The sequence below is a fragment of the Centrocercus urophasianus genome, unplaced genomic scaffold (genome assembly GCF_019232065.1).
Source record: "Centrocercus urophasianus isolate 14NV4802_14NV808 unplaced genomic scaffold, USGS_Curo_1.0 seq_7, whole genome shotgun sequence".
In the NCBI taxonomy this organism is placed as follows: domain Eukaryota; kingdom Metazoa; phylum Chordata; class Aves; order Galliformes; family Phasianidae; genus Centrocercus; species Centrocercus urophasianus.
In genome coordinates this window covers 2,858,932-2,873,135 of record NW_024885310.1, presented here as the reverse complement: position 1 = coordinate 2,873,135, position 14,204 = coordinate 2,858,932, and the positions used below count along the sequence as shown (strand labels likewise).

Here is a 14,204-nt window from a genome sequence, read left to right as displayed (position 1 = left end):
ATATATATATATATAATTTCATTTCATCTGCGTAGTTCCTATGAACTGTGAGGCCTTGTTGGGGTTTTGGCACAGCAGTAGCTCTGTGTGAAGCCTGCTGTACACAGGATGTGTGGCTTTGTCAGCTGTTGGGATGGGGTGGAGTAGCAAGGACAGATTTACTCAAGGCAAAGCAAAGTCCAGCTGAGGGCTCGGTTGGTAGCATGCCTCTGAGGTGTTCTGCATGACTCTTGGCTTTGTGAAAGATGTTTTTTGAGTTGAAGGTTGTCCTTGACCTTGATAGTTAATTAATACAAAATGAATATAATTGTTTTCCACAGACAGCTGGTTGCTGGATGAAATAATGTTGGATAGTCAGAACTTCAGATTTACAGTTCAGTATGGAGGCAGTATGTGTGTATGTAATGAATTGGGATTTTCCAAAAGATCTGTTGTGACGTCGTTCAGTTGAGCAGAGCAAGCAGAGCAAGCTCGCCCTCCCTGCCTGTGCTTGTGGATCAGCAGCTATCGCTTCCTGAGCCCTGGGGACAACAGCAGTGATGAGATGGCTGTTGTTGGTGCAGAGCACGCTGCCCCATCGCCGCGGTGATGGAAGACAGGGGATGTACTGAGGAAGAGAGCTTCTGATCTACAGGCGGCTTGTTGGGGTTGCTGACACTTCCTGTTTCTGTGTCTGTACACTGGTGCAAATGATTTACAGCAGGGCTTTATTGAACTTTATAATTGAACTTAATTATTGGCCTAAAGCATTTTTACATTCTTTGAGGCAAGATGCCATGAAAATACAAAGTACTTTGTATGTACCTTGCTCAACAGATGTTAGAAGAATGCCACAGTAAGTATGGATTTAATGGACTTCCAGTAGGTCTTCCTGCAGCAAGAACTGAACAGTTTTATTGTATGCACACAAGTCCTTCGGTTTGTTCCAGTGTGTGACTACGGCACCAGGGGGGACAGGATGGAATCGCCCAGCGTTTCTGGATGCTTTCTCATTGGGAGTTGTCCCTATCTGGGCAGAGGACAACATATCTGTAAAGTTACTCCAGTGTGCAGCATCCAAGCACTGGCTTCCTCATGAGACACGGCATTGATCAGGCCTTGCTGCTCTGATTCTCAGCCACTCGGGGTGCTGGCCCTGCAGTGATGGAGCACTGCTCATCTATTTAGAGATTGCTAAAAAGAAAACAACCTAATTTTATTTTAAGGATTAGGAAATGGTTTTAATAATGTAACTTCTGTGAAAATGAAAGAGAATAATGCTTGTTAGTGCTGGTGTGAAGTCTCCCGGTGTGTCTGTGAGGAGAGGGGACACGAGGGAGAAAAAAGAAAGGAAGGAACAGATGGGTATCCAATGTCCCTGACTTAAAGAAACAGAACACAATTATAACACTGTAAAATTCTAGAGGTGCTAGAGAAGAGGTCATTAGGTTTATAAAGAAATCTGAATGAAATGATGATAACAATCAAGTGTTCTGCTAGGGGAATGAGAAGTATGCTCTTTGGGGCTCTGAATATCTCCTAAGTATTCAAAACCCCTATTTCATGGCATAGTAATGCTCTGGATCATTTCACTAAAACATGGCTAACAGCTTAACTCTGAAATTCAAACCTAAGTCCAACACCTCAGAGGTGAGCACTAAATAGGTCAGTGTACGTAATGCTTCAGAACAAGGGAACACCATGGGATGTGCGTCACAGTAGGCATTTTTACCAGCACCCTTAGGCATGCAGCCAGCTGTGTCCTTGTTAGCTAGTGCTGTTTTGCAGACAGGAAGAAAATACTTCTGTCTGCATCCCATTGCAGTGACAGTCCCTTTTCTGATATTCAGAAGGCACGTTGTGGCAGGTGAGTGCACTGCAATATGGTGAATGCCTGCCTTTAGAGCACAAACCTCTGTTTATGCTCCTTAATTTTGAATTATTCCGACCATAACTCAACTGTATGAACGCTGCGCTCAGCAATTCGGTGTCCTAGGGATATTGCTGAGTACTTGAGAGATGCTCCTGAAGACAGATGTGCTTCTTTGTGTCTGCTGACGGTGTAGACAATACCAGCCAGTTCTCTCCAATTGATTGCTATGGGATGACATGCAGCCTTGTGGCCACAGGGTTTCGTTTCTGCCTCTCAGTTCTCTGTAACCAACTGGAATCCAAAACAGAACTTTCTAAGTTGGAATGAAAAACTCTTCCTTGGTCTGTTAATTACATCAATTGCAGTTGTCATTCTGATGGCAACTCCTACTGTTTTTAAAGCTCTGTTTCTTAGAATATTCTGTTCGATGGCACACATAAGCTACAGCCATGCTAACTGATCCAAAGCTTCCTGAACTCCTCAGGCAACAAGCAGTATGAGTATCAGGCAGGGAGGAACCTTCATCTGGCTTCCCTCGGTGTTCTGGGGAACAGGTAGTGCTAAAGAATATACTGAAAAGCCCTACAACAGCTGTAACAGCATTCTGCAGCTGTGTGAGTGCAGGAGAGGCAAACTTACCGTTGGGGCAGGGAGCCGACGGTACTTTGGCAGATTGAGCTCCATCATGAGGGAAAAGAGGTGCGAGGAAATGAGCTGCAGAAGGCAGCCCTGATGGGAAAAATGGCGACATCTCTGCTCCTTGCACTGCTCCACGCTTTGTAAAATCCTGCAACTGTCAGTCTGGATGGATGACTTAATCCACAGTGTGAGAGCAGCGTGCTTTGGCTGTTCCGTTCTCAGGCAGGTTACTGGGAAAGCAAGAGGCAGCGCTGTGCTGGAGGAATGGCCCGTGAGGCAGCAGCCCATTTGGCACTGCAGGGGCTGAGGTAGGAGTGTGAAATTGCTTTCTCTTAAGAATTCTCCTTTTTGGGTTACAGAAAATACAAGTGGTGATATGATCTGTATGTCTTTAATATGCTTAAAAGCTGCCTTTTTGAGGGAGGGAACAGTGAAGAGTGGCTTACACGTGACAGCTTCAAACAAGGGAAATGAAGCTGCTGTGATTGCCTCTGGACAGCAGTCAGAGCACTTTTGGAGTGCTCGTATTGCACGTTCTGAATGAAAATGAACACACTGATTTGTGCAAAATGCCATCAAGGATCAGGACAGCTCACCCCCTGGCTGACTCGCTGGTCTCACTTAAAATAATTTGCTCTTACCAGAATAACTGTTTCTCCTGCATTCGGGCAAGGACATGTGGCTCACGTCTGAGCACAGCAGCAGAACGGTGGGCAGTGGTAGTGGAGTGTTGCTGCCAGCGCTGCCCAGCATCGTTCTGAGTCCCTGCTCTGTGCTGTGTCCAGAGCAGAGCCAGCCTTCTGTGGTTCCCTGCTGGTACCTTGCTCGTGGAACTCGCTTGTTCACAGTGTGCCCAAGAGCCCGGCTCCGTGCTGTCAGCCGTGCCCGTTTGGAAACTGTTTGCAGGAGTCTGAGCAAAAAATGCTGTAGTTACCAAGTGTGAATGTGATGAGTGAACATGGTGCTTTAAAACACTTTTGTCTGTATTTCCTGTGCATGCTGAGTCCTGCTGGTTGGCGGGCTGCTGCTCAGTTTCATGCATCTGCTTTTTTTCTATGGAGAACGCATGGGTGTGCTGCAGTGCTTTGGGAGATGGGGTTTTTCTACTCTTTTTTTTTTTCCTAATGTGCTCACCGTTTCCAGATAATCTGTGATTTTAAAGCGACGGTAGATTGATGACACGTATAGTCTTAAAGGATGGTTTAGTCTAAAGGACTGATGAAAGTGGGAAAGTTAAAACAGAAGCGGAACAAAAGAATATTTATTGGATAAACCTTTTAAGCAGAGGATAAGAATTATAGTGGTTATGGTCACTTCAAGACCTAGTTTAATCCCCTGCTTTCAAAAGTTGCTATTTCTGAGTGCAGTAAAAAGTTGTTCCCTTGCTTTTTTTGGCAAAGATAATTTAGGATCACAAACCATTTCTGTGGTCCTAAAGGCAGCAGTGTTCTGTGTAGAATGAAGAAAAATGCATGGCAGAAAATCAGCTCTCTCAGAAGTGGATTCGAGGGGAGACGCCTTCCCTACCAAGTCTGCTCAGCCACAGCAAATGAGGACTCCAGTCCTCAGAATGCACCAGGGCTCATTAGTACACACTTCTGAGCTTTATACCGAGTGAAAATGAGTTATTGCTTTATTAGGACACTCCAGATTATGTAAGTGCACCTTAATGGAAATAAAATAGAGAGTATGATTTGCACTGTTACCATGAGCAACAGTTGTGTAATTAATTTCAGCCTACTTTCCTTTCCTGGAACAACCACTTCATTGAGAGAAACCCTGTGGGACAGGAGATGCAGAGGGTTGTGAGTGCAAAGTGAGTCGGTGCTTTTGGGGTAACAATGGGCATGCTTCTTTTTGCATCCCACCTAGAAAATCATTTAATCCGTTTAATTTCCCATTAAAACCTTTTTTGTTACCTAATAGGCAGTTCTCTCCTGTAGGAGCAGAAATGGAATCACCAAGCAGCCAATTCAGGCAAGCTTTCCTGCACAGCAGAGCAGTTGAGCAGGGACAAGTTAAGCACTGACTTACCTGCATTCCTGGAACTGGATCTGTTTGGACAGAAGTGGATAAATGGGAGTTTGTAGAGGGGGGATTTTGGTAGGTCCTACGATGGGATTTTGGTAGGTACTACGATGGAATGTTGAATTGAGTTGGGTTGTATTTATTATATATCTGACATTATGTGAGGTTTTCTCAGCTGCCACTGGCAGCTGGAGGACACATAAAATCGCTACAAACCTAGAGAATTCAGAAGAAAAAAGCACACAATTCCCATGTAAATCCACTGCCTGCAATTGATTTTCACTGCTGTTTGAAGCAACCCAACATAAGTGCTGATGGGTTTAAGCATAGTCTCCCTGAATCTAAGCATGTCATAGAACTACACAAAGTTTGCTTGTCATCAAGCGACAGTAGCAAGTCTTTTCATGTTAACGTGTCTTACCATATTGAAGTTTTTTTTCTTCTTTCTGATGAAGGAATGTATGACTACAATCACAGAATGGTCTGGATTGGAAGGAACTTTACAAGCCATCCAGTCCCAACCCCTGTGCCGTAATCAGGGACACCTTCCGCTCGACCAGGTTGCCCAAAAGCCCCATCCAAGTTGAGATTTTCAGAAAGTTCTTCTCTGAAGTGGAAAAAAAACCAGCTGCTGCAGGTGAAAAAGAATGGCATCTCAGCACTGAGGCTTGGGGCAACGTCAGCAGCCTCTTTGTTTGCAGCCCCAAGGAGTCAGAGGTGTTGCACAGTGCAGTGGCAGCTCAGCACAAGAGCCTTACAGGTGATGCAGTAACCATGCTGCTGGCCAGAGGGAGCTCCTGACATGCTCAACGTAAACAAGAAGTCCTCTGAAAGCTGCGCAGACTCGAACAGTGGCTGCTTATGTAGTTATGAAACACGTCTGTTTAGGGTGCATTGCAGGTCACGGCACGGTTACGATAAAGCTTTATCATTGCAGTTCTCATAGCATTTGACTCCCCAGTTCCCCACAGAAGGCATGCTGTGCGTTATGCCTTCTCCTTCTTGCTTTATCTCCTCCTTTTCCAAAACCAAATTATGTCTGGACGTAAAGGTGCTCCTGCAGTTGAGATGCTATCTTGAAATTCAGGGGTGTTGGTTTGTTTCTAAAAGACATTCTATTCATGTATTTCATTCTCTCAGCTGTGAATTGTGGATAATGTTACTTTTCCTACTTTCTGAAGTTCCTATGATGATAAATCCGCTGTGAATAGAAAGGCATTGAGATGTTATGAGGATGGGGGTTAAATATTCTCAGTTCTAGAGCGATCAAATGAGTGCCAAGCAGTGGCAGTGTGAAGTGAGTGGAAATGAAGCTCGGGCTGAAAGCAGGTGTGTTTCGTTCTCATAGTTCATTGAATCTGGCTCTGATTTTGATGTCAGATAATACACCATATTTTGCATAGCTGAACTGAATCAAATCATTATTACAAAGTGTGAAGTGGTCCGCACAGTAACATCTGGTAATGTTGTTCAGCATGTGTGAAATAAAACCAGTAATAAAAATTAGTCATTAAAAATAACTCCCAGCACAAAAAGGAAGGCACTAATCGCATCAGTTACCAAAAAGCAGCGGGAACACATGAAATAGTCTCATGGCTCTCCAGGTCCTCTTAATCTCTCTTTTATTCCAAAGCCATTCAGATGGTGCTTAAAATTTTTCCTGAAAGCTTTCATTATTTTTTAATGCATGTTATCCTCTCGACAAGGTGTTTGAATTCCTTTGGTTCACCACGGCTTCAAATCGAGCTTTATCTTCAGTGCTGCTTTTTTGAGCAGTGTCCCACTTTCTGTTCTTGCAGATTAAATCTTTTTAATCTTTTGTAAAATACACAGCTTGGCAGTGCTTTTGTGCCATGGGATTCTTTTTGGCACCATGTAATGACTTTATTCTGCGTGCCACTTCTATTGGGCATTGCAGGAACACGTGGATATGAAGTCAGTCATTAGTTTATACCACCTTCAGAAAATCAGTAAGGTGCCAGCGTTAGAATGACGGTATCAACTCTTTGAAATCATGGTGTTGGAACTTTTTGGACCACATGCTGTCATAGAGAACAGCTGTTGAGTCACCCACCCACTCCCAGATTGAAGCCCAAATGTAGAAAAGGGATTTGGAAAGGATAATTGTTAGCTGTTTTTTGCATGTTTTAGCTTAGGTCATAATCCAGAATCCACTGAAGTCAATCTAGAGACTGCTTTGGCTCCACTGGACCTCTGAGCGAGCGCTAAGCAAGTAGGGAAGGAGTTGCTCTGATACAACTGGAAAATAAAATTACTAAAAATCATTGAAATAATGACTGAAATTTGACAAAGAGGCTCCAGGAGGGTCTACAAAGACTTCACATAATGTTTTGTAAGCGATGATGTCTAACTACACTTGCCAAAGGGATTTATCCCTTTGAAGGCTCTCAAGGGACAGCTGATTTCATTGCTGCTTCGTGACTTTCTGCTTAGAGGAGAGCAGAGGTGCAGCACAGGCAGCGGGAGCGCTCAGAGCAGGCAGAGGACACCGTGCAAGCTGTCCCAAGGCTACAGCTGGTGTTGGGTGCTGGAGCTGCCTGGCAGAGCAGTGTGGGTCGCCTGCCCTTGCTGCCCTGTGGCAGAGTTTCCGCGTAAGGTTGCACCAGCAGGCTCACAGCACACCTGGCAAAAGTGCAGCAGTGGAGTGTCGGCTGTTCTGTGATTTGTAGTCCAGGAGGAAGGCCTTCTAAACGGGGAAGAGGCTAGCAGTATTCCTCCCGTATATATCTAACAACTGACAGCTAGTTCCAGATGTGTTCCTTGGCAACTTCCTCACGCACAGAGGCATAACAGCTTTCCTCTTATTCTTTTCTTCTTGTTGTTGGAAGAGATGTGTATCAGGCTTTACTTTCCTGATTTTTGAGAGCTACATGAGTGCTGGTGCCCTTTCCTCTGGCGGCTGGTGTTGTTACCTTCTCACACTCCATCACTGTGCAAATGCTGTGGTTTTCTGGTTCAAAACCTGACCATTTCATCACTCGGGAGTGACGGCTTCCCTGCCAAATGCATATATGGTGTCAAAGCAACTTGGAACGTAAAACACAGATCCTACTTCTTATGCCATGTTTTGACTTTGAGCGTTTGTTTACTTCAAATATCAAAGCGTAACGTTGGGAGTATGAGGAGGAAGAAAAATGGGTACAAATGCAATACAGCATATGTATTTATATTTGTAGTTGATCAGAAAGTCTCTCTCTTTTGCTAAATATTTACAGCGATTTGTATTTTAGGATAGGTAGAAACCTTGAATGTTCAAGCTGTACAAACACTGGAGACAAAAAACGGCGTGACATCGTCTTTGTGGAAACTCTTGCTCCAGGGAACCTCTGTGTGTGACGCAGCTGCTTGGGTGTAACTGGCTTCAAGGCATATGAAAGTAACCTTACGCTGGTATCAATTACAGTGTAGCTGTTAGGCTTTTAAAGACTGGAAAGTAAGAAATGTTAGAAATGTGCATTGTAGAGACAGCTCCATGATTGGAAGATCTGTCTGGGATGACAGTGATACAAGTTGCAGCCTAGCCTTGTGTCACGGTGAAGGAACGCTTGGTAGCAAACATGTGGCTCTGTTCCCAGGCCCATCTGAACACTGGCTGCTGCATCCTTTGAGCTGTGCTGCTGTTCAGAGAGTGGTCGTTAATTCTGCCCCCTCAGAAACAGGGGAGATCTGAGCTCGCATGCTCTGCTCCCCCTCTCTCCTTCCCTCCACACTTACTACTGAACCATTAATCGTGGACATCCGCTCTGGGTATGTATGTAGTTCAGATGTGAATAGCAGGTGCTCGAGGGATTTCAAACGCAAGAGCTTTGGATGTTCCTGACATGATTATTGTTTTCTCTTAGATATGCGGTGTATGATTTTAATAAGCATAACCATTTCTACTCGTAACAGGCTTTCTTTGGAAAGTGTAATATACAGTATTTTCAGTATAAACGGCTTCTCAAGAATAATAATTAAAGACACGCCTGGCTGAGAAGTCTTAAGGTGTTGAAACAGGAAAAATTAGAAGTATTTATAAGAAAGATTTTCACAAGGTGGCTTATCTGCTCACTGGGGTGAGCAAGAGATCATGTGCAGTCTTGAGACTGGAAACCTTGTGTCGCAGAGAGGGCCTTCGGTGCTGCAATAAGCTCACCTGGTAGAAAGGGAAAGTCAGAAAATACAGAGTGAGGTGGAAACAACCAGTGGAAACTGTTTATTTTTAAATAGAATAGTACATGGATTGGAGCTAGCCTGGACTATCAGAACTACTGCTATCAAGCAGGAAATGGCACGATTATCACTAAGCTGGAAAGCCAGCTCTGTTGGAAATGCCAATTACTGGTAATGCATGAGTTGGATTTCTTAGTGTAATTGGGAAATATTTTTAGAAGTGTGAATATTGTGTGAGTGAGTTGTGAACTCTGTGTTCCTCTAGGCAAATTACAGAGATGAATTCCTAGGGGAGATGGGGAAAATGCTTCTAAAAATGTGTGATAGATGTCTTCTGGGCACCAGAGCCTTGTTAATAGTTTCCTGACTTTGTCCTGTGTTTATTATGTCAATATCAAGTTTAAAACTGCTGATGCAGAAGCTGCTACAGGCTTACAGAAATGTTGTTTGTACCATGCTTTGCCACACCATTGCAAATTGGTGGGTGCTGTATTTCACCCTGTAATTTTACACAAGTAAATGGAGAGCAAAGGGCAAGTGCTAGCCATGGTTTTACGTGGAGGAGATTGCAGTGCATCCGCCACAGACTCTTACAGACAGGAGGATATTGAACAGTGCATCATACGTTCTCACAGATGCATTGGGTTGCCCAGGGCTGTCGCCTCTTACTGGGGAGACATGCACAAATAATAACATGTCTGCGAGCTGCTGCTTTGGGCTGACTTCTGCTGCTGCAGAAGGGAGGAGGCTGTGCCAAGGTTTGCTTGCCTTTGCACGCCATGCTGGTGACCCGCATTCATAGGGCTCTCAGTGAAGCCGGGCAGCTGGGGGCATGCAGTGCCAGATAACAGGAAGGACCAAGCGTGTTTCTCATGGTCAGAATTTGAAGGCACGGTGTCATTTAGTGCCTCTTGCTTTTTGCTGTAAGTCACTGCAGAACTGTCCTAATCGCTTCTTTCTTCTGTCTCTCTTCACAGAGTGATGAGGTTTTGACAGTCATCAAGGCAAAAGCTCAGTGGCCTGCCTGGCAGCCCTTGAATGTGTAAGTAAGGGGGAATGCTGTGGCTCAGGAGCCTTGTGCTCAGTGCTGGCTAACAGAATGCTCTGTCTTGTGCAATTGTTCACTCCTCTAAAAAAAAAAATCTAAAAATATTTGGAAAGGTGAGTTTTTCATCTTTTTTTGGCTTTGCAAACAATGCTTTTCTGTCTTTCACATCTTTTTGTGCTTTCTGTGCTTTGGTTCACGAGCTGCTGCAGCAGAAGGATCATCCCATGGAATTTGTGCCTTCATTCAGCAAGCATGTTTGTCCAGTGCTTGACCAAATTGCGTCCTTTTTAATTCAGTGTTCTAGCGTCCTGTTAGTGCACTGTTACAGTAAGAGCAAACCGCTTTAATATAAGGGGCATTCTGCCTGAGGAATTCCCTGATCCAGCAACAAAAGCTTCTGAAAGGAGTAAGTATTTAAAATACCTATCTGAAACACTCTGCTGTCTCTGTTGTGACCCTGAGGGCAGTATGGCCATCGTTGCTTTACCAAGTGAAGCAGCTAAGTAGCTCCCCAGGATGCTAACTTTGGGTTCTATGGCACTTATCAGAAAAGGAGATAAAGCTCTTGTGGGGATAAAGCTCTCTGACACCCTGCTGTTGGCTGGTGGTCTCTGAGGGGAGCAGAGCTGGGGTTCGTTCCTGCATATTTATCTGTGCTTGGCCCAATGCTTGTACTAATCATCCAGGCCCAAACGAGTGAGTTTTATAAGAAGTGAGTGAAGAGGAGAACCCAGTGTGAGGGGTCCCTCGTTAGCTGAGTCAAATTGAGTCCGTGGAGAAGCAGAGTAATTACTGCAGGGCTGTAAGGACCGAGTAGTCCTGTCGCCTCTGCAAAACATGTGAGGGAAGCAGCCAGGGAAATGCCGTGCCTGGTTTTGTTATTTGTGCTTATGGAAGTATGTGGAAATTTGGGGGTTGGTTTAAAAAAAAAAAAAAAAAAAGAAAGAAAACTGCCAGAAGAGTTCAGTTTTTAGAAAACGTTTCTTATCGTAAGAGGCTTAGAAACTCTTAAGCAGCTTAAGATTTAAGCTACTCAGTTTATTAAAAAAATAAAAATAAAAAATAAAATTAGGAGGTGATCACAGTGAGAAGATTTCTGAAAGCCGATGGTTCTCTAATCTATCCAAACCTCTGGAACCTCTCATGGCATGGAAGCAATGGGAGTTTGTGACAAGGAAAATCTCGGTAAATGGCTGGGAAAAGCTCTAACAGTGTGACAGCCCTTCTCAGGAAATCAGCTGGATTTTCCATTGCTTGAACGTATTTTAGCTGTGAGACAGAGGTGTCAGCTGTGCACAGGAGTAGTGTGTGAGAATGTGTGGGACTGCGGCTGTGCAGGTGGGTGATTGAGATGACAGTGGTGGCGTTCTTTATGGCGTTGTTCTCCTGAAATGTTCAAGTATTTTGTTTTGGAAGGATGTTCAGATAACAAAGCTGAAGGAATGCAGTGCTGCTGTTTGCCGTGGGACTGGACGTGCCCTTTCACAAACATGCCTGCAAACACTTCTGCAACATCCTGCAGATTCCTTCGAGTCTCTTCTCATCTCTGCTGTTTGCTAGTTCTTCATTTAGCAACGCCAGGAGGAATAAATACTGCTATTTGTGCTTTCCAGTTGTGCAGGTGTTCCCTTGAACAGCACTTCCTTCACTTTATAGACACTGTTGGATTTTTGGCTTTTCAGACACTTTTTATCATATTTTGTCTTTATGTCCTTTTCAATTCAGTTTTAAAGTATCAGTGAAGTTGCAAAGAAAGACTTTTTTTTTTTTTTTTTCAGTTGCCATTAACTTCTGGTGTTAATTTCTGCATTATGAATTAACACTCTTGGAATTTAGATGAGAATTGTACACGTTTTGGATAATGACTGTGCAGGAGAAACATTTGGTCTATTATTATGCATAACACAGCCATCTTACTAATCAGCAATTGTCTAAAAGTCATAAATAATCTTTTGCATAATCATGAGTTACATATTGGGTATATAATGTGGTGTGGTACTGATGGCAAAGAGGTGCTCCAATAGGTCCTAATAAGCAAAGCCTCAAAAGCTTTCTGTGTGCGTTTCACAGTGATTATGAAGTGCATAATGCTGCTGTGCCGATTCCCAGGGGCCTGAAGTGTCAAAAGTTTGCAAATTCTGCCTGTTCACTCTTCAGTTTTCCTCCTGATTCTGTTTTTTGTAGCCGTTTGTGGTTCTTATTGGTAACGCTGCCCAAGTATCAATACAAAGTTGGTCTGTCGATTGCATTTCAAGTCGAGGGAGGAGGGGAACAGTTCTTGCCAAACCTCGTGAGGGCTTTAAGAGTACTGGGGTAATTGTGTGCTGCTGTGGGCAATCTGGAGAGCAGCTACATTTGCATGGGTGGTGGAGAGCAGATCTCTGGGCTCGATGCTCTCTTATCACTGGTGCCAGGTCAGGCAGAGCTGTGCCTTCAGTCGAAACCAGAGAGAAAAGCAAGTAGCCGAGTGCAGGCGGTGCTCAGCACTGCTGCCTCAGTAGCCAACAAAAAAGTAAGGGAGAGCACAGCATCTCTGCCTCTCCTTACAGAGGCTGCAGCAAAGCAGCAGTAGTTCCTACCCAGATCTTGAGCATCTGGAGAGCTCTTGTGCCTCCGCTCCTGTCACCTGCAAGAGTCTGGGAGGATGGTGTGGGCCAGGCTGCTCTCCCAGATGTACCTGGAGTTAAATGGCTTTTCTTCTCTGTCACAGCTGGGCCAGGAAGCCAGGACTCCTGCGGCCAGTTGTATCTCATTAAGTAGCGTTTCTAGCTCTCTTCTGATTGAGGGCACAAAAAGTGTGTAAGTCTGTCTACATCCAGTTTTGCAGAAAGCCTTTTGGTTTTGACACCACAGATAAGAACAGAAGTATAACTGGGAATTTTTCTTCTACTTAAGAGGAAAGTAGAGACTTCTGCTTGCAGATCCAGTGGGCACAAAGTTCCTTCATAGGGAGAGGTCTTTAGTTTCAGATCTGAGTTCGGTTACATGAAACTACGCAGTGTGCTGGAACAAGCTGCCAGCACTAAGCAGGGAAGGATGCTGCGGTACTGAGTAATTTTCTCAAATGCTCACTGTTAATTATTGCTCAGGCTAATAGATGTGAACATATTGTTGTACCCCCAACACAATGCCGTGTGATGGGAGCTATATCCTCTGTAAGTGTAGTGCTTTGCTATCTTTTTCTGTCATTCCTCAGTTCCTCTTCCAGCTCTTTGTCACTCTCTTTTGTTTGTTTTGCTTCCTATCACTCAATTTCATCATCCTCTACCCGGTTTCTTATCCAGCAAGCAAAAAACCTGTCCTGCAGGAGACAACTAGTGTTACAGTTGCCCAATGGAGAGCATCATTGAGAGCGTGAGGAGTGCCATACAAGCACTGAATCAGCTTCCCTTTGTATATGTTTGTATTATCAAGTTGCGTGTCTGAAATTCTGACTTTAAAGTACTTGCAGAATGCATGAAGAATGCATTCTCCCTCGGGTGTAATGCTGTCAGTGTACAACGTGCTGTCAGATGAAAAGTACTTTCCTTATCTTATGTGTATAAACAAGAGCACTGCTGCCTTTCTCTCAGCTGTGTTTCAGGCAGAAGCAAATTTTACTTTTCAGCTGCAAACCATTGGCTTTTGGCAGTGTGAAAGATAAAATATAGCAAGTGCAGATGGTACAGATGATATCCAAATTTGCATATCTGGCAATTGCAAAATAGCCAAGCCATGACATCAGAATGTGGGGATACTGAGGGTAAGACTTGTAAATAAGATGTGCATGAAATTCCCCACAAGCTAATATCCTTCAAAATGTTGGCTCAGTGAGCATTGTCATGTAAGTAAGAGTTTGTCAGGATGGTCCACCGAAGAAAATAAACACAGCTCTTGATCAGCTCACCCCATTCTATACCATGAATTACGTAGCTAATTACAGGAATTAAAATTGGATTCACCTGGGAGGTATGGGCAAGAGTGGGTTGGTGGGCATGGAAGCAGCTGTCAGTTGTGCATTTTGGCCAGGCTGAGTTGTCTCCAGTGTAGTGTGGTCCGAGCCATGCTGTGCTGTCAGTGCCCTTGCCGTTTTTACAGCTGCCTGTTTTTTTGTGGTCATTCAGTCCTTCATGCTCTGTGACTCGTCACCGTTGTTATCATATCGTGCCTTATCATATCTCATGTTCCTAGGATAGAATCAGGTGCGTTGGAAGGGACTCTTAGCGGCCCTCCTGCAGTAAACAGTAACAACACATCTGCAGGTTGGTCAGGTCCTCAGAGCTGTGTCCAGCCTGACCTTGAACATCTCCAAGGTTGGAGCGTGCACAGCTTTCTGGGCAACCTGTGACAGTCAGACACCATTTCCCCTCTGCTGCCATCTGTCACACAGTGACAGAATGTATTGGGATGTTGGTGGGAATGTTCAAATTCTACTGCCATACCACCAACATCCACCTCTGCTGTTGTGAGTCAACGTAATGAAAT

The 14,204-nt window shown here is 44.3% G+C and overlaps 1 protein-coding gene across 1 annotated transcript in view; it reads left to right on the top strand.

Annotated features, from left to right (window-relative positions):
- The window catches only part of SPON1 (spondin 1), a 183,918-nt gene that overhangs the window by 146,354 nt on the left and 23,360 nt on the right, over positions 1-14,204 (top strand). The window contains exon 7 of the mRNA XM_042837215.1: positions 9,670-9,734. Coding sequence (XP_042693149.1) covers positions 9,670-9,734 — 65 coding nt within the window. The remainder of the gene's footprint in view (positions 1-9,669; positions 9,735-14,204) is intronic.